This window comes from Semicossyphus pulcher, unplaced genomic scaffold (genome assembly GCF_022749685.1).
Source record: "Semicossyphus pulcher isolate SPU_LCO1_2020_fin unplaced genomic scaffold, fSemPul1.0.p SCAF_19, whole genome shotgun sequence".
Lineage (NCBI taxonomy): Eukaryota > Metazoa > Chordata > Actinopteri > Labriformes > Labridae > Semicossyphus > Semicossyphus pulcher.
Window position 1 is genome coordinate 3,903,366 of NW_027211692.1, and position 22,828 is coordinate 3,926,193.

Genomic DNA, 22,828 nt, shown 5'->3' on the forward strand with positions numbered 1-22,828 from the left:
GCGTCCAGGTGACTCTGAATATTCCACGCAGACACTCACACATGGTCCACAGCAGGAGGCCGATGGAGGAGACACAGTGATGGAGCAGCCCTCACACGGGGGGAGAGCCGGGCGGCAGAGCTGCAGGAGGCAGGCGGGTGTCTGAGGCGATCCGGGGGTCGCTTTGACTGTTCGGGCCCACGGGAGACCGAGCGTCACAGTCAGTGTGGATCACAAATAGAAAGAAACAGGGTGGAGGTCCCAGGACTGAGAGAGCGAGGGAGGGGTGGAGGGATGGATGGAGGGAGGGAGGGGGGATGAACAGAAAGAGAGAAGGACAGAAGAAGAGAGGGACTGTCTCATCAGTGTGTGTACATATCAACATATGGACCAGTGAACTTTCTCTTTCTCCAGCAGACCACCACAGAGTGAGAGACAGACGCTGGTAGGTGTGTGTGTGTGTGTGTGTGTGTGTGTGTGTGTGTGTGTGTGTGTGTGAGGGAGAGGCGACAGCAGCAGACGGGACAGAATGGGGGTGTATTAGCGCTAGTGGACAGTCAGCAGTTTGCAGCAGCCCCCTGTAAAACCTCCATTGTTTGTGCTGCTGGAGGCTTTAGCTGCGGCCCAGCGCGGCCTTGTTACTGGGCTTAGAGGGGCTGGACGCTGGATACCAGTCAGACACAACCACAGCCAACACAGCCTGAACGGGGCAACACGACCTCTGTTTGTGGCAGTTACATCACAGAGTGAAGTCACTGACAGTAAAGTTAACAGTTTCAATGCATCCCGTCTGTGGCACTCAGGACGATGTGTATTTGTTCCTACTGAACATTTCATCTTCAAACATCAAATTAAAGTTTAATTCATGTGAAAAAAACGGCTCAGTCGTTTCAAAAACAGCTGGTCATTGTAGTTTTTTTTGCAAACGTCACTCAAACAGGAGTTAATGGTGCAATTTTAGGGGACTATTTTTAGCGGCGGATTAATAAACAACTGTTCCATCAGGGATTACAGCAGCAGGTTGGCATGGAGGAATACAAATTAATTAATAGAATATAAAACTGAAGCTCAACAAATAAATAGAATCTACTAAATAAACAAAAACTTAAACAAGCAGGTGTTTCTTGTAACGATGTTTCTAAAGAAAAGCTATATCATGTGAACAGCTGAGAGCTGATGTTGTTAAATGTAGTATTTACTTATTTCTTTGTCCTCGGCCCGGTCTCCGTCTAACCAGAGGAAGACCACCACTCCTCCTGAGTCCTCTGCATCGCTGTGTCTGCAGCTCTGTCACACAGCCGGGTTCATCCTGCAGGAAGGTTTTTCATGATAATGCACAGTCACATGTTCCCTGTTTAATCAGATGCACTACTTCTAAATACATTCATTAAAATTTTATGCAAAGATCCGGCAGTGGATTGCAGGTGAAGTATATTTATCGATCTGCTGATGCTTACGGTACGTTACAAGTTCAGCTCAGTTTATTCAAGCCTAATTTATATGTTGTAGTCAGGGAGTGTGCAGGTTGTGATTGGCATGAAGTGTTGTTTTTATGCCAGAAATAGAAAGTTTTTCTACTGGAATAAAATTTGTATCAAACCCTTGCAGGCATATAAGCCTTTTTTTTAAGACTGGAGCTACTGGAAAAGCAGCAACATTTTTCTGCATGTGTACTTTAATTAAAAAATGGCCGACCTCTAATTTATCATAGTTTTTGTTTCTTCCCCACAGAGACGCACACGGAGAGAAGGTGTGACGATTAATCAGGTCCCTGTGTAGTTTTCTTTACTCATTAGAGCGATGTTTGTCTGCCACATGCCTTAATCCCTACAAAGTGCAGAGTAGTTAAGAGCTGAGTCATCAACACACACACACACACACACACACACATACACATACACACACACCGGACACACTTACAGCCTGAGAATCCCGTGGGTTTGACAGAACGTGACTCAGAAGGATCTCTCAGGTTCTCGCCTCCCACTCACAGCTCAGACGTTGAGGATTACAAATGTCGGACACATCACTCCTCTTCTTTCCCACCGCTCAGACGGAAGAGGAATAAATAATCTGCTGTGAGACATGAATCGTCGTTTTACAGGACACAACTGCTGCTGTGAGAGAGGCCGCCAGAGGGGGAGCAGGAACACAAACAAACCAGAGGACAACAACTGTTTAAGGAGGACCAACACATAAACCCATCAGTCTCTCCTGCTACAACCTGTTTAATTTGATTGTATAGTATTATGTCTTCATGTATGTTTGATTGTTTCTCATTTGGGATGAAGTTTTCTTTGGCTCCTTTCACACATGCACTGCACTCCCAAAACTTCCGGCACATTGTCCAGGTTGGCGGCTGCACGTTGGTGCAGTGGTTCGCGCTGTCGCCTCACAGCTAGAAGGTTCAACCCCGGTTCGGACGTAGCGGGCGTTTCTGTGTGGAGTCTGCATGTTCTCCCCGTGCATGCCTGGGTTCCCTCCAGATATTCCAGCTTCCTCCCACAGTCCAAAGACATGCTCGTTCAATGGTGACTCTAAATTGCCCGTAGGTGTGAGCGTGAAATGTTGTCTGTCTCTATGTGTCAGCCCTGTGATTGACAGGTCATCTGTCCAGGTGTACCCTCTCTCTCGCCCAATTACAGTTGGGATTGGCTCTAGACCCCCGCGACCCTGAACAGCACAAGCGGTATAGCTAATGGATGTCCAGGTTGGCTGCATGCAAAAGTCTGAACATTTTTTTTCAGACTTTTCCCTGCCAGCGTCCTTGTAAAGGCTGAGCGAAGTGTGATAGATTCTCCGCGAGCGAGTGGGTGGGGTGATGACATTTATATCATGAGAAAAGTGAAGAAGAACTGTTGTTCCAGTAAACAAATGTTAGCATGCTAACACGCTGAACAAAGACACAGAACATGGTAAACTTTATACCATGTTCATGCTGCAAAACATCAACACGTTAGCGCTATGCTTGTGAGGATGTTCTGCGGATGATAGCATTAAGCTAGCTGAAGTAAAACCGTGTTGCCCTCTTATAGCCTCTCACTGTGTCTTCCTCCTGTCAGTCGTCTTCCCCTTTTCCTCCCTCACATCGTCCACCCTACTTCTCTCATTACCTCCCTTTCCTTCTTTCTTTCTTCTGGACAAACAGGGTTTGCTGGAACTCTCTAAACATCTTCAATTATCTTTTGACACTTTTACATTTTTAACTGTTAATATTTATCCTTTGCTTCAGTCAGGAGATTTTGTTCCCACTGTTGGCTTGCCAGCACCAGCGTGAGGGATTTGTGACAGATTTTCTGAAGAGGCGTTTCAGAGAAGCCATCTTGGAGAACAGCTTCTGGCAATCCTCTTTGGTGCTTCAGGCCGAGTCTGAGTTAAAACCCATGATTGAGTCACACTTGGTAAAACGGGTTGGCGTCGGCCTCTCGGAGCCATTAACAAACAATCAAACTAATTTAATCACAGTGGAGAGAGAGAGTATGGCAAATGATGTAAAAAGGTTGAATATGTTCAGAGGCATGAAAGGACGTGAGGAGGGAGTGAGAGCTCGGGAGGAGGAATTTCTTTTTTAGCCCGCTGAATAATCTGCGCAGCTCAGGAGTGATGCACACAATGAGACGTGAAGATGTTTAAACTATTTGTTCTGTAAAGCAGTTTTCCAGCATGTCCACTGATTCTATAGACAGGTAGACAGGTATGTTTGTGCAGCTCATGTGCAGTGTTGCTGAACTATCCAGATCAATGAAGCTGAACACAGAGATAATACTTTCAATAAATGTTCCTTTATTTTACATTTGACATGATTTTTATCTAAAAAGTGCTTTAGTATAATTTTAAAAAGTATTATAAAGGAAACCCACAATATAAACACAGTATAACGTAATCTGTATTATACAGTTAATCCAGTTTGATGTCCACTTGTGATGCTGCAGTTCTTCACCCGGCTGCTGTCAGCTGATCATCCCTGCATGGGGGGTGGGGGGGGTGGGGGGGGTGGGGGAGAGAGGGACAGTCCTTCAGTTAATACAAGAACTAAAACAAATGTTCTGCTTCTGGTCAGTTCATCACACCTGCAGATCACACAGATTACCACTTACCTCCAGCTCAGCTAAATGACTTTTAAAGTAGTGACCTTTAGAAAGCAGTGTGTTAGTTAAGCATCTGCCTTCATGATTTATTAATCCTGAATATGTTTTAAAGCATGACAGACTAATAATGAGCCAACACATTCGGCTGGTTGAAGTAGCAGTAGTGTCTCTTTTTGTGCAGGACGAACCTCCGACCTCTGACAGCGCTGCAGAACATCAACACTTACATTCAGCATCACAGACGGTCGTACAGTTACACCTGCAGATTTATATTTCTAACATTATTTTGGACCTAACCGCCTCTTGTCTTTGCACACTTAAATTACAGGTATAATTTAAAAAGTTTCATATTTGTTTATATTCCTTTGACTTGTTTAATCATTTTAAATTATTGTCAGCTAACAAATGATTAAAGATGAGGAGTTCTTATTAATGATCCAAAGCTGTTTATAGCTGCAGGCCTGACGAGTTATAGCTCAGTAGACTCATAATTAAGGACTTGCTCATGTTCTGATTAACCTGTTTAACTGGGGTCAGGGTCATTTATTTATCATTCACAACGAGCCATCAATTAAAGAGTGGAGCTAAAAGGACTTTCTGCAGCCTGGCAAACCAACAGGTATTCTTATTCATATATAAACGACACAGAAATCAACAAAGCAAAGCCACACGTCATCCATCATCTGTAACGTAACGTCCAGTCGTGACTGTAGTGGAGCCTCATGTCCAAACATCAGGCCGGATCAGAACCGGCTGTGTGAACGGACGAGGCTCCACCGCTTACTGTTCGCACCCTCGTCACCACGTCTGTCTACTGACCAGACACCGTGGTAATTAAAGTGCAAATGGATTACACACACACACACACACACACACACACGGTTACTGATTGGATGGGTGGGGGCTGGATGGTTAAAGAGACAGAAATAACCTCTTGGGTTGGGCTCTGCTGCGTTCCTGACGACACTGAATAGTTTACACACGGAGCAGTGGCATGTTGGAGATACCTCGCATGACTTCTGTGTGTGTGTGTGTGTGTGTCCAGGTTTAGCTATATTTGTGAGAGACAGCAAATGGCAGCCCATTCTCCTGGTTAATTTTGTCTTTTCCTCCTGTGAAGTTCAGAGCGAAAGAGACACAGAGAGAGGACAGAGAGAGAGAAACGTGTGATGATAATAGGAGGTCCAATCTGAGTCAGATCACAGCGTCTGTATATTTGTGTTACAGCCTCACACATCTCTGTCTCTCTCTCTCTCTCTCTCTCTCTCTCTCTCACAGTTTGTATCAAACAGCACGTCTCCGGCCCGCTCTGCAGTCAGCAGAGACTGGGTGTGTGTGATTCCCTCATGTGGACACACCCATAAACAGACGAGTCACTTCTGACACCAGAGGAAGACTCTGACTGGTGTTCATGTGACATTTGATTGACACCTCGAGCCTCTCTGATGTTTTATTTTCTTTACTGATGAATTTTTCCGCCTTTGTTTTATTGGACTTTATCTTCTTCTTGAGTGAGTGAGACATGAGGAGAGCTGGCAGTGAGAGGAGTTCAAACCTGCAGCAACACTGCCCACAAGTGTTAGAAATCGGCTACTGCAGCGTGACACACAAACCTCCCGGCTGGAATCAGAAGGGAGGTGGAAAATCAGTTGGAGCAGCTTCATTTGAGATCTGAAATGTGTGCAAAGCAACAGTTATCATTCTGCAAAGGCGTGCTGTTTTATAGAAACAGGAAGCGTGGCTGTTGAAGGCTTCTCTCTCTCCATTGGCTGTATTTTATGTCATTCCGATGTGAAAGTATGACAGAGTAAGAGTGTGTGAGGTCTGTTTTGTTTATTAATATGGACTGTAGTCAAATGCTGCTTTCAAGGGCCCCCAAGTGTGCAAAAAATAAACTGAACTTTGACACAGATGCATGTTTCTGGCTAAATAAATATGACAAAGAGCTTCTTGTGTTCCTGCAGTAGACTGAGAAGGAGCCCAGCAGCGTTTGTGAATGATGGTTATGATGTTTGACTTGTTTAAAACAGAAAATGCTAACAAGATAAGAGCCAAAGTTGTGATTGATTGGTTGTTTGCTTTCTTATTAACTGACAAAAGTGCAACACATACTGAGTACAGACAGACAGTTTGATCTACGTACATTTACATCAACATACCAACGCAGAGAAAGCTCTACGTGTGTGTGAACATGATGTACCTTAATCAGCCCGGTGGGAGAGCGAGCAGCAGCGGGACACCGAGGACATCTGCGGGCTTTAATCCGGGCGGAGGCGCTGAAACCGCAGAGACAGCAGTCTGAGATGCGACCAACAACTCGTAACGGCACAGACTCACAGAAACTGTTTTATTGTGGGTTATACTTTGTACACGTGCTACAACAACAGGACGACTGAATGGGACATGTGTTGGTTCATAATGCAGTTTTTGTTAAAAAGCATTTTGACCAACAAGTAAAGTGTAAAAAATAACTTCGATTATCGCTTTAAATTTCAACTATACAACAGGTGCGCTGCAGCACCGTTACGTTTCGCTCCACACTATGCACTGTATGTCTAATAATAGCCTTTACATGCACATATAAGGTCAACTGTGAGCAACACGCCCTGTGTGGCACTGAAGGACTTGTTGATGCGTTGATTTACAAGTTTAAAGAGGAGTAGGAGAAAGACGCGAACTCCTTCAAAACCTAAGAAAAAACTAATTTAAATCGTTTAGGAGTACAAATCGCTTCTTTCCTCCATCCACATACCTTCATTCCTCTGAAACAGCCGCCCTGCTTTGGAGCTCAGCCGGGAAACTTCGCAGCCTCACCCTCAGTCACTGCTTTACGCACCGGACACGCAGCGTCTCCGCGCAGGAACAAATGAACGTTCGTTCATGATTTCAGGCGAAATCAAACATTATTTTACCGAGTTTTCTTCTTCTTTTCTTCTTTACGAACAACCTCTGCTGTATTGTACAGAGCTGTGTGCCGCCATGTCCCCTCGCTGACCGGTCCCGGCGCCGTTTACGCTCCTCCTCCTCCTCCGCGCGCTGTGCGCAGATGGACGCTTATAGAAATGTATGGAGACAGAAAAAGCGCAGCAGGCCTTTTGTGCTGTGTCTGACCAGCCTGACAGATCTGAACAATATCACAGCAGGCGGCCTGAGACGGTCCAGCTGCCCTGATTATAATTACAATTCTAAATATGATAAAAATATGAATAATAAGGAGAAGAAGAAAAAACAATATCGTCTGTGCATCATCGTAGAAGTCTAAACCTTTGTCCTCTCTCACTCTACCAAGAAATTCAGTAGGTATGATCAGTCAGTTTTTCACGTGGAGCTCCCTTCATGCCTGGAGCTTATTTATTTTAGTAAAAACAGTTGAGCCTCACAGACTTCATCCTGTTTATCTGTTTAACAGAGAGAGAAGGTCTTCCTACAGCAAACAGAGATACTGCACAGGAACTGAAGTCGTTGAGCCTGAGAGGCAGGCGGCTGAAGGAGGGTTTGGAAGTTTTAAACCTCTGAACTTAAGTTGTTTTAGTATTTCTCCATCAGATTATATTTCAGGCATTGAGGAGAGAAGTAGCTTTACAACAATGGATTTTACTGTGTAGATAAAACTAATAAATTATGGAGTGAATTTGAAGTCATGGAAGTCCAGTTCAGCTCATTTCCTTGATGAAAGTGTTGAAGAGACGCCTGTCACACATTCAGGTTTCCAAATGTTCAAGTTTTTCTAGACCACAGTGTTCTGTATCTAACAAAAGAAGTATTTGTTGAACTGACTTAAAGAGTGGGACAGAGTCCATCATGTTGTATAAGTATTTTTGTTCTTTAGCCCTGCAGAGGATCTTTCAAATGAACTGAACATGTTTGTATCAGAGGGAACATGAAGAACTCGTAACAGGCAGGAACAGGACTGATTTAAAAACATTTATTAGGAGTCATTTCTTTATAAAGAGGAAGGAGAGAACGACATGCACACCATCACCGCTCCACAGCCTTTTATGAGCAAGCTCTGCCAGAAAACACGCTTCTTCTGAGAGTTGCCATACCAACTGTCTCCTCACTAATTGGTAGTTTCAATCACTCCACACAGTGGAAATTAAATTAGTTCATCCTCATTTACCGCTGCTGCAAACCCTCAATCCATCGTGTGCACCGCAGACCTTAGTACTAAATCGATCCGTGTTAAAAACCTGAAAATGGGAGAGAAAATGAAAAGACCCTGCTTCCTGTTCACAGCTCAGACACAGCAAACGGTCCGAGTATTAATTATTCCAGCAAACTAAAGTGTCTAATTATGAAAACTCTCAAACTTTACTCCCTGAGATGAGCTGAGATAAAAAACACACTGAGGCTGAAGATGAGTCGAAGAGATCCCGACACAGTGCCTCAGCACAGCGCCCCCTACTGCAAGAGGCGCTACATGACATAAAAACGTGCAACAAATTCTGGTTAATGGTACGTTTGTGTTGGAGGTTTAACAGGAACAACAGCCTGTTCTTTGTCTGTCAGTGCCAGTGACATGTCGCAGTTCTTTCTGACTGCTGCCTTGTGTTTGCTCTGGCTTATTACAAACACATGTACGGAGAACCAGGGAGCAGATTGGATCCTAACAGCAAAGAGATGCAAAGTAATTCTTGCTTAAAACAAAACTCAGGAGCACTAAACGAACGAAATGACAGTGGAAGGCCGACAGCACCAGGAAGCTCTCTTAATTATTTGGCACAAAAGTCTCTGTTCACAAAGACCTGAAGCTGTGAGAAAACAAGTTTACTTAAAGACGACTAACTTCTGTTTTACCTAAGCCTGCAGGGAAACTCTGCACTGCTGGGAGGAGTTTCCATATTGACTGTGTGAAATATTGCTTCTGCTGATTCGTGCAAAATGCACGAGAATTAAAATCATAAACTAACTGTGCAGCTTTGGCTCTTTAGTGTGTGTCGAACAGGAGTGTCTGATGTACGTTGCTGACACTAACACAAGTCTCTGTGGTTTGTGTTCTGGGTGAGAGGAGTGCTGTAGTCGGAGTTCCAGTCCCTCTCAAACACGGCGTGCAGCTGTGATTGGACGGTCGGCTCGGAGGACTCTGATGCAGTTTGGTTCACGACCAGAGCCGAGCCAGCTGTGCTCACAAAGTAGTCACCTGACCAGTTAGATGTACCTGAAGACAGAAACACGATATGATACATGATATATACGAAGAATGACACAAATTAACTGAGTTCAAGGCAAGAAGAGAAGCTCCTTTTTTAACCCTAATGACTCGTGCATCTTCACAGCCAGGACTAAATCAACCGTTTGAAAGTGTGTCTCTCGTGACCCATGCACTGTGGGTGTGTGAAGCCTTACCTATGTATGCTATCTTGTCCGTCACCATGTACTTGTTGTGGTTGACTCTGGCGAAGGGGATCTCCTTCTGCTCGGGGCTGGCAGGCACCACGAACAGCCTCTGGATGAGGGAAACAAGAAGTAAATGCATCATGATACGTACACAACAACCTCCTTTCTCCGTGACCATGCACAGGTAGTTTTATCATAGAGACACACAGAGCTTGTACTCACCACCTGGATGTCCAGTTTGCTCTTGGGGTCGTAAACTGAGGCGAGAGACTTGAGGAAGGTGAACATGACCGGCTGGGTGCTGGCCCAGCAGCTGATCAGCAGGCGCACTTTGACCCGCCTCTCGTACGCGGCACGCCTCAGCTGAGTGTCAATGTCAGCCCAGTACCTGCAGAGGGCGCCACATGCAGAGTATAAGTCCCACTAACTATGCAAATAAGCCCCGTCCCACATTTATTCTACATTATTGTCCGTCAAATCAAACTTTCCTCTTCTCAGCGATCCTCCTGGTAGTTCTATTAAACAAGTCTGTGAACATCTGTACCTTTTAGGATGTGAGAACTCCATGGTGGGCAGGTAGTTCATGACGGCGATGTAGATGAAGCTGTGGGCGTCCTCCATCACGCTGAGGATGGACTGAAGGTCTGGAGTCCTGCCGGCTGCACAGAACGACGGAGGGGAACTCTGAGAGCGAGCGAGGACAGAAGAGGAAGTAAAGAAGAGCGCTGGTTAAATATCTGATGGATGATTAACTATGAAAGAGAAGTGGTTATTAGAAATGACGCTCATGTAAGAGGGGGGTGTAAAGACAGCTGGTCTCTGTTTGAGTCTTTTATGTGAGGGCTCGGCGGGGACTGCAGGTCACATGATTTTACTCTTACAGCAGAAAAAAGGTCTTTCTCTGTGTTTATCTCACCGACAGGTAGACGTTGGACGGAGTGTTGTTGAGTTGCAGCTCGAGGGGCGTGTCTTTGTTGTAGAGGGTGGAGAAGCTGTTGGGCCAGGGCGACGGGATTGACTGACTCTCCCCGAGGAACCAATAAGCTTCAAAGATCTTCCCCAGGTCTGCAGCCAGGCAGCTGCAGTTATAGACGACCATGCCCAGCTCCTTCACCTGCAGACCAGCAGAATATTCACTTAATCACTGCCGTCTCTGGATGTTAAATTATTACATAAACATGCACAAACTCTATTATATGGATGCAGCAGCAAGCGTCTAAAACTAAAGACTTTGTGTTGATGATAGGGCTGAAGTGACCTGCTGCAAATCGCAGGAGGCCCAATATTTGTTAAAGGTAAAATGTGTGTCAGAATACCTTCATACACAGACACTGTGTCGAATGTCTTTGTTTGGTACAGATCCCCAAAACAAACACACCATAAATATGTTTTTCAATGAAAATGAGAATAAAGATGTTAAAATTATCATTCTCTTTTATTTCGCAAATCATATCGAAATCGTTCAGCCCCAGTTGATGCTATTCCATTATATAAAGACATTTTTTATACTTCCTTTAATTTAATTGGAAATTCAACAATCTAAATATTTCAGAAACCTCAGACAAATGTCTTTTCTTGTTTGCAGTCGGGGCGGGACAAAATAAGCGAATTATCGTTAGGCTGGTGCCAAATATCGATATTTGAATTGACAGATATTTGGCGCTCTAAACAGGTTTCCCTGCAAGCTTGACTCACCACATCACTTCATGACCTCGCGGTGGTGCTTATGACGTGAATGAGGGTAACGTGAATGGAAATTAATTGGCTGAAGAAGAAGGTAATCAGATATCGTGATGCATCATTCAATTATTTTCTTGTAATGTATCAATTATTGCAGAATCGCTGTATCGTTATCGTGATCGTGGGCCACGTATCGCGTATCGTGAGTTACCCTGAGATTCCCTCCCCTAGTTTGCAGTTAGTTGGGATGTTGGTGCACTCTCCTTAGAACAGGCAGTGAAACCTAAACACAACTAAATATGTGATTAACAAAGATAAGACGGAGATGTGGCTGAAACAGTGACGACCAGCGCAACACAACTTTAAACGAGCTTTTCTGGATGGCATGTGACTGAAGGTTTAAACCAACACAAGAAACTTCCTCTTAAAAGCAAAAGTAAATTCATCCTGCTCGGATCAGGCTTCAGATAAACTTTCATTTAGTTCAGCAGATATTTTCTGCAATCCTTTATTTCTGCTATAATTCTAATTTCTGAGTTCAAAATCGAAACAATCATTAATTTCTAATCCACGTCCTCCCATAATTACAGCTGAAAACACACCGGTGCTGGCCGCACAGCATCAAACAGATAGATAAGCTGTTGTGAATTAGGTCACTATGGTGCCTGATTGTGACTCGTAACCTCTGAGTGTGTGTGTGTACCTGTGTGAGGGACCTCCAGTCCATGTTGGCGCTGCCGATGTAAATGTGTTTCTTGTCCACAACCCAGAACTTTGTGTGCAGGACGCCTGAGGTGAGTTTTCTCATGTTAACCGTCCTGATGTCAGCTCCTGAAAAACACCAGAACATCTAGTGTTAATTATAAAAGGTATAATGAGTCTTTTGTTAGTGAAAGAAAGCAGAGACATGTTGACAGCAGCAGCCCTAAACAATGTTCTGTTGAATGTTGGTGTTTTAGGCTGCAAACATTGCAAGCTCAGGATTTGTTGTAAAGTATCAGGACAAAATCAGACGGTTACATTAGAAGCTTCTTGCTGAAACTGCTTGTAATATGTAAAAGTCAAAGTCACCTGAGTCGTTGAGCAGTCTGATGTCGTCCTGAGGTTGACTCTCCTGCGGCGTGTTGACGGCGATACGAACAGAAACCTTCCCTGACAGCTCGGCTAGTTTCTTCAGAACGGTCTCACCCTGTGCACAGCAGGGGAAGCATTTTATTCACAGGGGAAGTCTATTAACATTAAACATTTTATTCACACTGCTGTATTTAAACTAAAGAGAAGAGGCCTGTCAGCGCTGTCTGCTTGTGCATTCAAGTTTTATAAGTAAAACTAATGCTGAGCCATTTGGTCGTTCACATCTGCTGCTGACCTGATCGGCTGTTGGCTCCTGAGTGCCGGTGTCTTTGTTAGTAAGCGTCCAATAGAAGGAGGCGATGTCGAGGCTGCTGCGAGCCTCGGCCATCAGGTTGATCCACGCCTGGAAGATGGAGGGGTTAGTGGTGCTGGAATTAAACTCCAGCCCCTCGGGGATGCTCTCCACCAGAACGATGCTGACGGGGAGAAAGAGAGGACATGGCTCCATGATAAGGATTAATATCTGGAAACGTGCTTGTGCGCGTTCGAAAGCTAACAGAGATTTGTATATGTTTGCTTACTTGCAGGGGTCTGTGCAGGTCTCTCTCTGAGGCAGGCGGAGGCTTTTGCCCGGGGCAGGATGGGAGGAGGACACTCTCGGTATGAGGAGGTTGTAGAGGGCCATGGCAGCCAGCAGCACGGTGGCCACAGAGGCCAGAGCTATCACACACCTGGAGTACTGGATGGAGGAGCAACACATAAACGTTATGGCTGTTAATAAACATTGGAGGACAGTGGATAGTGTCAGAAACAGGAAGAGAGAATAAGGATGACATGCGGCAAAGGGCCGAGGGTTAGTGGCCGCCTCATCCAGGACTGTGGCCTCTGTATATGGGCCGCCGATTTAACCGCTGAGCTTAACCTGCACCCATCGGCTGTGACCGACTCCATCATGTAAATATCTCTGTGTTTTTGTTACCCATATAGTAAACACATATGACATGATGAGAGTGGGTGTTTGAGTGTGTAACGTACCAGCTGTGCTTTCCTGCTGACTTCTTGTCTCCTCTTCTCCACATCCAGCAGCTGCAGGCATCACAACAAACAACAACACAATGAGTTACCACAGTCAGGGGATTTTTAATCATACTTTTCTAATTTTATTAAAATGAACCTTTGTTGGAGGAGGAGAGACTCCTGGTCTATGACTGTGTGAGGGAGGACAGTAAGTATTTCCAAAGAAGTGAAGTCTTTGTTTAGTTAAACTGACATAAATGTGTGAAACTGCTATAATTTGTAAAAGCTTCCTGACTGAGTTCAGCGTGTTTCTGAGGCGTCCCTCTCTTCAGCGTGCCTTCCTGCACACGTCGATGAGTTCACAGAAATTGTAAACCTTGTTCACCTTGTGTTTGGATTTGTTTTCAAAATAAGAGTAAATATAATGCGAGTCAGAGTGAACAGGGAAACATATGAGAGCTGACTGATAATATGAGGAAACTCCACTGATCTGAGAAACGAGCACACTGAAACTGAAGCTCACACAAACAACATTCACAGAAATCAGAGGAGATTTACTCGCAGCGCTTAGTTAGAAAACACAGTGAAAATCATCAGGGCTGCATCGATTACTACACATTTCTGATGTTAAAGAATCTTATAGAAAACAAATGTAAGCACTAAGATTAAGAGTCCAGAGCGACTCTTTCAAATGTTTAAGTTTCTGACAATAATTGAACATTAAAGGCGGTCAGCTGATCATCCAAAATGTAGCAGATAAATCCTCCTAAATGTGGCCAGAAAATATTTGGAATAACAAATTCAAACAAATATGAAACCCACTCAGAGCTGGATTTCGATTTCTTTTCTGTACGTTACCTGATTGATTAAATTAAAGCACCCGAAATGCTCCTTACCGGGTTGTAGGCGATGTCCGTCTTCATTTTCACAGACAAAATGACTGAACAGGTTTCAGTGGTGTCAGCTCGGGTCAGATGATGCTCTGTGTCTCTGGAGACATAGAGAGGAACAAACACACTCAGTGTTACGTCACGTCTTCATGTTTCTGTGGTCAAGACTTGATGACCGAGCGGAAACTGAAGCTGCACAGAAACGTTTAGATGTTGACACCTTGAAATTGTAGCATCAGGTAAAGCTATTAGATTCATTATAGAGAAATCGTGTGGCATCAGTGACCACAGTTTGTTAATGATTAATAAAATATAATAAGGGAATCGATCAAGTCTCTCTGTCAGTAAGACTCACATGAAGGTGTTTGATTGGACTTAAAGTAGCTACATAGCAATGTGACACACAGCCATCTCAAACAGCATTGTCTTTCCTCTCCACACACACACTTTCACAGACTAAACAAAGAGAAGGTTCTAGATGTTTAACACCACAAACAGAGAACAACCCGCACAGCTCATCTCCAGCACAAAGACACACACAGCTGCTGAAAAGCTGCGGGCAGGTCTGCGAGGGACAAAGGAAAAAAACAACCGAATAAAAAAAAAAAGTTGACTGGAATCTGAAGTCTCGTGACTTATGAGATTTGATTGCTTTAAAGAGAGGAAGTGTGGACGCTTAATGCTGACAGTAGTCGTCTGACTCAGTGAAGCTCATCACAGCTAAGAGTCAGAAGACTCTCTTTCTCCCCACATAAACATGTGACTCATTACAGCTCCAGGAGTAGTGCCTTTGATACTGGACAGTAAAATAAAAGTGTAACACAGTAGATTGTCTTGAAAAGGGAAGAAACGAGCTCTCTTTGAAAACATGCAGGCTGTAGTTTGTTTTTGAGGGATTGTTATCAAAACTTATTTCAAAAGGCAAAAGATTTCCTGCAGGAGCCAAATCTGTCCCCTGTTTGTACAGGTGACAAGAAACAAGGTGTTGATGTTGCTGCTCTGAGAAACTGAAAGCCAAACAACGCTTGGTTACACCGGAACTGAAATTGAAATAAGGAATAATCATTTTGAAATCTGACACATTACATATCTAAAATTGGAAGCTCTTTAATTACATCTGGTGAACATATTTTGTATTATTACTTTTTTTTTTATAACTTGTCTATTCTTTAAAAAAAAAATCTTATTCTACTTAAGCTCACCGACAGTAGGAGTGCTAATAGCTTTTTTACTTATTTTTTATTCTACTTCTATGTTCTGCACCTAAACACCAAGTCAAATTCCTTGTATGTGTAAACCTACTTGGCAATCACTTGATTCTGAAATAAAAAAAAGCTCCATTGCACAATAAAAGAAAACATGATGATTCATTCACTACATAATTAAGCATTCAAAGTAAACAAAACGATCTCTTGCAAAGTCTGCCGAATCTTTTACTCTGACTGGTGGAGAATTAACCTTTGTCAGCTGAGGACAGAGAAGGCTTGTTTGTCTGTGCAGGGAAGCAGCAAATCACATTAGAGAAAACTACTTAGAGAGGAACAAGTTACTCAAGAGTTTTTGCTGAAGTTGGGGAAGTGAGGGTGACTCAAAGAAAGTGACTCATTTCTTTAATCACCCAAACGAAAAAGAAAAGGGCAGAGCACTTATTTTGTGAGCTCCAGAGTAGATAAAACACTCTTAGCTGCTGGTAGAAGGCTAAAAATATCAATGCAGTTTGGTGTGTAGCAAAGAGGTGCTTATAAACAAAAGGCGGTAACTGGACAACCGCAAACTCATTGCTTACTTTAACGTTATCTTCTCCTTTTAACAATACCTAAATTCCCATTATTAAAATGTTAATTTACGATGTAACTAGCTTTGTGTTAACTAAGCAGACAAAGGGGTCGCTGACAGTGCAAAACAACACACACAACTCACTTTCAACTGCGAAAAAAAAGCGACCGACCTGTTATCATGCGTCCAGGTTAATTTCAATCCAGCGTACAGCACCGTCAACGTCTGTTCTTTACACACAAAAACATTTAGTGTTCTGTAGCATTGTTAACAACGCGGAAAGCAAAGTAGAAGACCATTTGCAGCTGACTGCTGTGAAATTACCGATTTGTACACAGACGGTACAACTAGACGAGAAACGGTCACGTGATCTCAGCCAATTGGAGGGGAGCTGTCCGTGTGACGTAGCAGAGGCAGTTTACAGTAGTGCTGTTCTCAATTTTGACCACAAGAGGGCACTGTTTACGCATGGTAGTAATACTAAACGGCGCTGTTTGAACCTGTGAAGAAGATACACAAGCATTAATTAGACTTTCAAATTCCCTTTATGTGCCACAAACATGCTAAAAGTTGAATTAGCATCAGTACAGAACAGCCACACGATGTGTAATAAAAAATGTTTATATAATGACGGCTTGCCCCAATGGACAGGGTCATGATCTTACCTGACCCTTGACCTTACTTCCGGGATGAAGTTAACCCGCTTTTTCAACACGCAGGACAGGTAAGAAGAGCAAAACACAAAGCTAAACTTTGCAATCTATTATGAAAGACAAACCTTTTGATGGAAACGGCAGTTATTTTCCCATAGATCTACAACACAACGTTTGCTAGTTACTATCTGACTTATTAATGTAAAAGAAGGGGCTTAATGTCGTCTTATCTGTCTAACATTTACAGTAACTAAGTAGCATTCACAGCCGATCTGCTCCTATCTTTCCCTGATCCGTAGTGTGGTGAAACTTTATTACCCATTTAGTCAATGCAGCTTACCTCTATCTGAGGTAAACATCATATCATATCATATCAATTTGATTAATCTCAGGACTAATGCACTTGTTGATACCCAATAGTATTGTGTATAACTGTATTGTAGCAGATAATCACGAGATTGAGGAGGGTGTTTGTGTGTGTTTGTTTGAAATACTTTATCTTTATATTGAGTATAAAAATGGCAAAGACTGACATGATACATGTCAATATTTACACACAGATGTTTATGTGTGTGCTCATCTGCTAACGGCAAGCTCCGATATTGTGTTCATGCAAGTGCAACTGTTATCAACATCATAGTTTTCAGCAGTTTCTCTCACTCTTGTTAGTTAAACAGTTTGAACTTGCAGACATCAGAATTCATGAAGTGTAACTTTTGATGTAGACAATTCCACCTTTTCATTAAGCTATACCTTTACATAAATGGAGGTATTTTTATTACATTTTTTTACTACAGTTTAAGTGGTGAGCATTCCACCTTTGCTGCATCTTGCCTTTGCATCTCTTACTGCCCACCTTCTCTTAAGTCCTGATCTAGTTTTGATCAATGTATTGTTTAAACAGTGTGTAATGTAATGTATGTCTTTCTTTCTTTCTAGCTTCCAATAAGCTACATTCAACTTTAACCAAATGAGATGACAAGCCAGATGGACATCAGCCTGAAGTGTCTGCACAGCTACAAGTGAGGAGGTGAGAACCCCTATAACACCTAAAAAGAAACCAGGATGTCAGTGTCTGTTTGCAGGATGATGCTGGTATTGATCTTGAGTCTGGAATGGATGTAATGTTTGATTGAACTTTGCAGTATAAATGTGTGAAGTTGAACATATTTATCCCACAAGGTGAGACAATTAATTACAGGAGTGATCATATTTCTTGTAATGACGAGATGACAATAACCTCTTCTTATTGGCTCGTGTTGGGAAGAGGGATGCATGATGTGCATGTGTGTGCAAGTTTTCCATTTGATTGTTTTGGTACGTGAACTTTATCAGTGTGGTAAAAATGCATTTATTTATTTTAATTTCACAGTAACTTAATTTGTACGTCATGTCCCGCTGACGGAAACAAATCACAAGCTGTTTGTGTGTTTGGTATTTTTTAAAGTATTTCACTGATGCACTGAAAGCTGTGCAGCTGTCGGTGCATCAGATAAAACAGGAGCCATCAGGCTTTACTTTATTTGTGCAGCTATTTTTGTCCAGTTTTAACTCTAGGCTTTATTAGTTCAAACTATCAGTTATACATTTTAAGACTCACAATATCACACTGAGCAATGGGTAGGGGTTAAAGCTGAAACTTCACATGGCAACAGGCTGTGTATGAATACTAGTTCAGTGCTTAATATTCATATTTCCCTGTAACAATATGCAGCTGTCATTTATCCAAATTAATTTTTATTGTATGAAGAAAAGAAGGGGACAAGAGATCGATAATAAAAACTTTTATCATGAGTTTCACTCCAACTACAACTGAAGCCACAGGTGTGATGAATATATTCCAACAGGGGGCGCCACAGTGCAAGGACAGACTTCAGGATGTCAGGTCTGTAGACATGAGTGATGGTTGGAAAAGGAGACAGCAGAGAGGATATTAGAAGAAGGATGAGAGACAGAGTGCAGTTCAGATCCTCGCTGTAAAGAGTCACTGAGAGTGTCCTGTAAAAACAGCGGCGTGTCCCTTTATTCAAGGTGTGGCGAATGTCGTATTTCCTTTTGTTCCAGGTGAAACCTGCAGTTTGATAAGAAAGAGAGTCAGACAGGATTCAAACATTATCACACACATATATAGGATGTTTAAACACACACACACACACACACACACACACACACACATTTTCTCTAATTTTTAATACTTTCAATCAGTCGTATATCTGAACAGTTTTAGTTTGATTCAGTTATTTTTAGGCTCGTTTGTTCCCACTTTGAGGGGTGTGTCGTGTATGAAACCATGGAGACGGGCCGGGAATATCCCAGACAGTTTTATTTTTTTATGGCGAGGTTATAAAAAGCTGACGTGCTTCACTTCCACAGTACAGATCCCTGCTGTCCGCTCCGACTCACTGATGCTTTTATTTACACTTACCCACAAACATAAAGAGTTAATCTCTCATTTCCTGTAATCAGCTGTTTGTCTTTACTTATTAGTTATGTGATTACTATTTGCTTCTTTATGAGAGAGCAAAGAGAGCTTTTTAGGGTAGAAATGTTCGATTTTGTGATGTGACGGGTTAATTTTTACGATGAGTGATGATGTAAAACGAGTCAGGATGTGTCTTGACTCATCTTTATCTGCTTTTATCTCGTCCGCTAACGCCAAACCACTTTTTTTTTTATTGTCATCACTTCCTGCTGAGAGTCGTCGGTTAGCGGATTAACGTTCTGCACAGGTTTTCTTTTCCTGTACGAGGTCCTGGTGTAGGTGTGTTTGTGTCCCTGTGATCCTGCGTCAGGGCTGAACCCGGTGACTCACCCAGCAGATACCTGGACTCAACTCTGCCTCACTGCAAACGGCACTTCCTGTTTTTTTTTTATATGCACTGAAGTTCTGCTTAAAGACGCTTTTACCCAAATGACTTTCACCCTTTGCATTCTGGGTAACTGATTCTCCAACGACATTTTGCAGTTAATTTTTTAAATGCTTCAAATGTATTTCCATTTCTGTTGGACGTCTCCTCCTCACTCCTGTGCAGTGATGGTTGTGTGATGTGGAGGTCTTTACAGAGGGTCATTTAATCCACCACATAAAATCCTCTCAGTGTTTACTGGCTCAGAATCCAAACTTTAAAATGATAGGAAACCACTGCTGCAAAAACCCCATGGTGACAGCGTCTTCCTGATAACTCCACTGCAGCAGATTAAGCAAATAAAAGTAAATCTAAACAAATGACTCCAAGACTTGTTAACACCTTTCTGGAAACGTGAGATTATGCAAATACAAACCCACCAGTGTGTCTCTCTTTTTGTTCAGTGAAAAGTCCCTCTCAGGTTTGGTTCAGTTATTTATGGCTGCGTGGGCCATAAAACACTGTGACATCACCAAACCAGGCAGCTAACAGCCGCCGACCCGCCGAGCCTGAACAGCTTGAGAGAAGCGTTTAGACTGAAGACCTGAACGCAGAGTCACTACTGTGAACGCCGTGGACCAAAATCATATCTATATTTAAATTTTATTTATTTAAATGAAGGTTTATGTTTACTAAAACTCTACTCGGTAAATTTGGAAAACTGTTATCATGTTTGAAAATTCACCAAACTGTAATGCTGGTGTTTTTTGATTAAACTCAAGCTGAATTATTTGATGCTCTTACATATGAGAGCTCACTTGAAATAAAACAGCTTTTATTTTTCCTTTTGATGAACAGATGCTGTAATTTTGGACTAAAAAAAGTTATCTGTTTATATTGAACACAATTATAGATCACTTAAAGATTAGAGCTGCGATGCTTTGTCGATTAATCAATTCGTTTGTCAGCAGATAAATAATCAGCAACATGTTTTGTACAGAAAAAATCCTTTTTAATGAAACTCTGTAGATCCATAAATTACAAGTGAAGGTCTGCTGCTGTTAACGTGTTGAGTATCTCTGAGGACACAGTGGCTCTCTGTGATGAGCTTTCATTTCATAAGAGGCCAATTTATTCATTAATCAATCGACCTGCTACTAAAAAACAATAATAATCTTTATTTTCCCGTTTGTTTGTTTTTCAGGAGTTTCTGCTTCTTGCTTTGAGTTTGACATGTACGTCCCATTTTCTGATCCACCCTCATTAAATAGTGTTATCATCCCACAGTGAAAAGATCCGCTGTAAGGACAGTCTGATAGTTGTAGAAACAATGCTGTTGAATAAACAGTTTATCTGATAACACACACACACACGTGCACAGCGACAGGTCGGTACCTGATGTTCTGAACCGACTCACTTCTTCCTGCTCAGCACCGAGCGTCATCGCCTCTGTTGAGCTTTTGTTCTCTGCCATGCTCTCTTTAAACCGCTCAGTGTCTCTCCCTCTCTCTCTCTCTCTCTGTCACACACACACACAGTCACACACACACACACACACACACACACTCACACACACACACACACACGCACGCACGCACACACACAGCTTCCAGGATCTTAGGAAAGCCAGTCGTCTGTGCAGTTAAAGGATGTGGAGAAGGAAGTGGAACGACAGCGCTCAGGCTGCGACAAACCAGACAACACCCAACTAACTGACTGACTGATGAGAGCAACTGACTGACTGACTGTTTGACTAGTTTACAGGCCTGCTGGAGAGGCTGGTTGTTTCCTTCGAGCCCCTTACTCTGACATTACTCATCTCATACTTTACATGATTAAACTAAACTTATATTTGAAGTTAAACACTAAAAAAAGATCTCACCGTCAAACAGCTTTTAAAACCAGAAAAAAACTCCTAACGTCCGAACTCTCGTCACTCAAGGTCTAAAAATTAAAAACTTTTCCTCTCAAACACACAAAGGTAGAACGACACACACACACACACACACACACACACACACACACAGTACCTGGACCACACCTAGCTCTCCTGCTGCAGCGTGCCACAACAAAACATTCCTTTAAGTCAGAGTTGCTCAACTCCTGATGTGTGATAACTTTTTATGAACCTCTGCACACACTGAAAACTAAACATACCTCCACTCAGCTGATATGAAAATACCACATGTTGCCATGTCAACAAATGAACGTACAACTTTGCCCTGACTTCAGACCGATGCATAAATGCTTCATTAATCAACCTAAAGAAACTCTGACGCTGACTCGACACTAAGCGGGGAAACGAGAGCGTAGGCCGAAATAAAACAAGCAGAAATGGATTTTGACAGAAAGCCAGTTCACTCTGTCCCCCCTCCTCCCCCGTGTGTCTGAGCTGGACTTGGTGACCAGCGGTGGGGGAGAGTGGGGGAGGTATGTGGGTGACAATGGTGGGACAGTGGAGCGGGAAAAGAGAACAGGCTGTTCTTCCACAGGTGAAGGCTGCAGATAGACCACACACCGATCTGTGGGTCAAAGCGTGTTGTATGGGGCTGTTATACTCTTAAAATGATCAGTATGTGTTGTTTAATGTGTCGTCTTGGACACTTTAAGCTGCTTTTCATTGTAAAATGTCTCCAGAGTAACGAGGACAGTTAACTGTCAGCAGGCTGTGGGGCAGTTAGACGATGGAGGGGCAGTTATGAGGTTAGGGAGAAGTTACGAGCAGTGTAAATCTAAAGACAGATGAATGTCTGAGTCTTTTATTCCTGTAGATGTGGACGCGTGTAATGAATGTAGAAGTGTTTATTGAGCCCATATCACCACTGACAGTGCAGTTATACACACGTACCTGGATTTAAAATGAACTTCACCTGACTCTCGTTCTGTCTCTAAACATTCATGAGGAAGGGTTGCACAGGGTGTGTTTTTGTGTCCAACTTCATCCTTCCACTGATTTTGTATGCACCTGTGTCCCTTTGAGGTCAGTCTGAACACACTGTAAATGCTGGTAATTACCTTGTAAAAATCCCCCCAAGACATCTCCTCCTTCTCCCTCATTAAAGATTCCTGAATCCACATAGTCCCCGCCCACTATGCAAATTTCCAGCCGTCGTGAAAACAAAACACGTCTCTGCCATCGTTTAGTGGCAACTTGTTGAAACTTAGCGAGCTTGAAATGTAGTAATTAAGTTGTGAGTTCTCAAAAATGACGATGACGGTTACAGCTGGCTCGCGCCTCGCCGAAGTGGTTGCCATAGGTTACACATAATGATATGCATAGCGTCACCCCGTCCAGGAACGGGATTGGCTCCTTAGGTTTGTGACGTCTCAAACCTGCCAATCTGAAAAGGTGTTGTTCAGCCTGTCCTTGGTACACTGCAGCTCATATGTCTGTGAGCACATGAAGAACACCACATGGAGACGTTTACAAGGTTAAACACTTGATTTTCACTGCAGCGGGTCTTTAAACTAAAAGAAAGTGATTAAAA

The 22,828-nt window shown here is 42.9% G+C and overlaps 1 protein-coding gene and 1 long non-coding RNA gene across 2 annotated transcripts; both read right to left on the reverse strand.

Annotated features, from left to right (window-relative positions):
- Positions 1–3,789: 3,789 nt before the first annotated feature.
- Positions 3,790–7,062, reverse strand: LOC138597540 (uncharacterized). The gene is made up of 3 exons (XR_011308609.1): positions 6,820–7,062; positions 6,268–6,343; positions 3,790–3,943 (listed from the first exon to the last, which is right to left on the reverse strand). It is a non-coding gene; the product is annotated as an uncharacterized lncRNA (long non-coding RNA).
- Positions 7,063–8,004: 942 nt separating this feature from the next.
- Positions 8,005–16,176, reverse strand: pld3 (phospholipase D family member 3). Its single transcript, XM_069668630.1, has 12 exons — positions 16,014–16,176; positions 14,072–14,165; positions 13,194–13,244; positions 12,740–12,897; positions 12,454–12,634; positions 12,156–12,273; positions 11,788–11,915; positions 10,321–10,518; positions 9,949–10,088; positions 9,627–9,792; positions 9,414–9,513; positions 8,005–9,225 (listed from the first exon to the last, which is right to left on the reverse strand). Exons 2-12 carry the CDS (start codon positions 14,096–14,098, stop codon positions 9,038–9,040), a joined length of 1,455 nt encoding a protein of 484 aa, XP_069524731.1. The 5' UTR covers positions 14,099–14,165; positions 16,014–16,176; the 3' UTR covers positions 8,005–9,037.
- Between the last annotated feature and the right edge of the window lie 6,652 nt (positions 16,177–22,828).

Bases quoted from the DNA above. Each gene is read 5' to 3' on its own strand.
- pld3 (XM_069668630.1), bottom strand. From the start codon at position 14,098: ATGAAGACGGACATCGCCTACAACCCG. The intron at 10,519-11,787 runs GTACACACACAC...GCTGGTCTGCAG, and splicing joins ACTGGAGGTCCCTCACACAG to GTGAAGGAGCTGGGCATGGT. The intron at 10,089-10,320 runs GTGAGATAAACA...GCTCGCTCTCAG, and splicing joins CGTCCAACGTCTACCTGTCG to AGTTCCCCTCCGTCGTTCTG.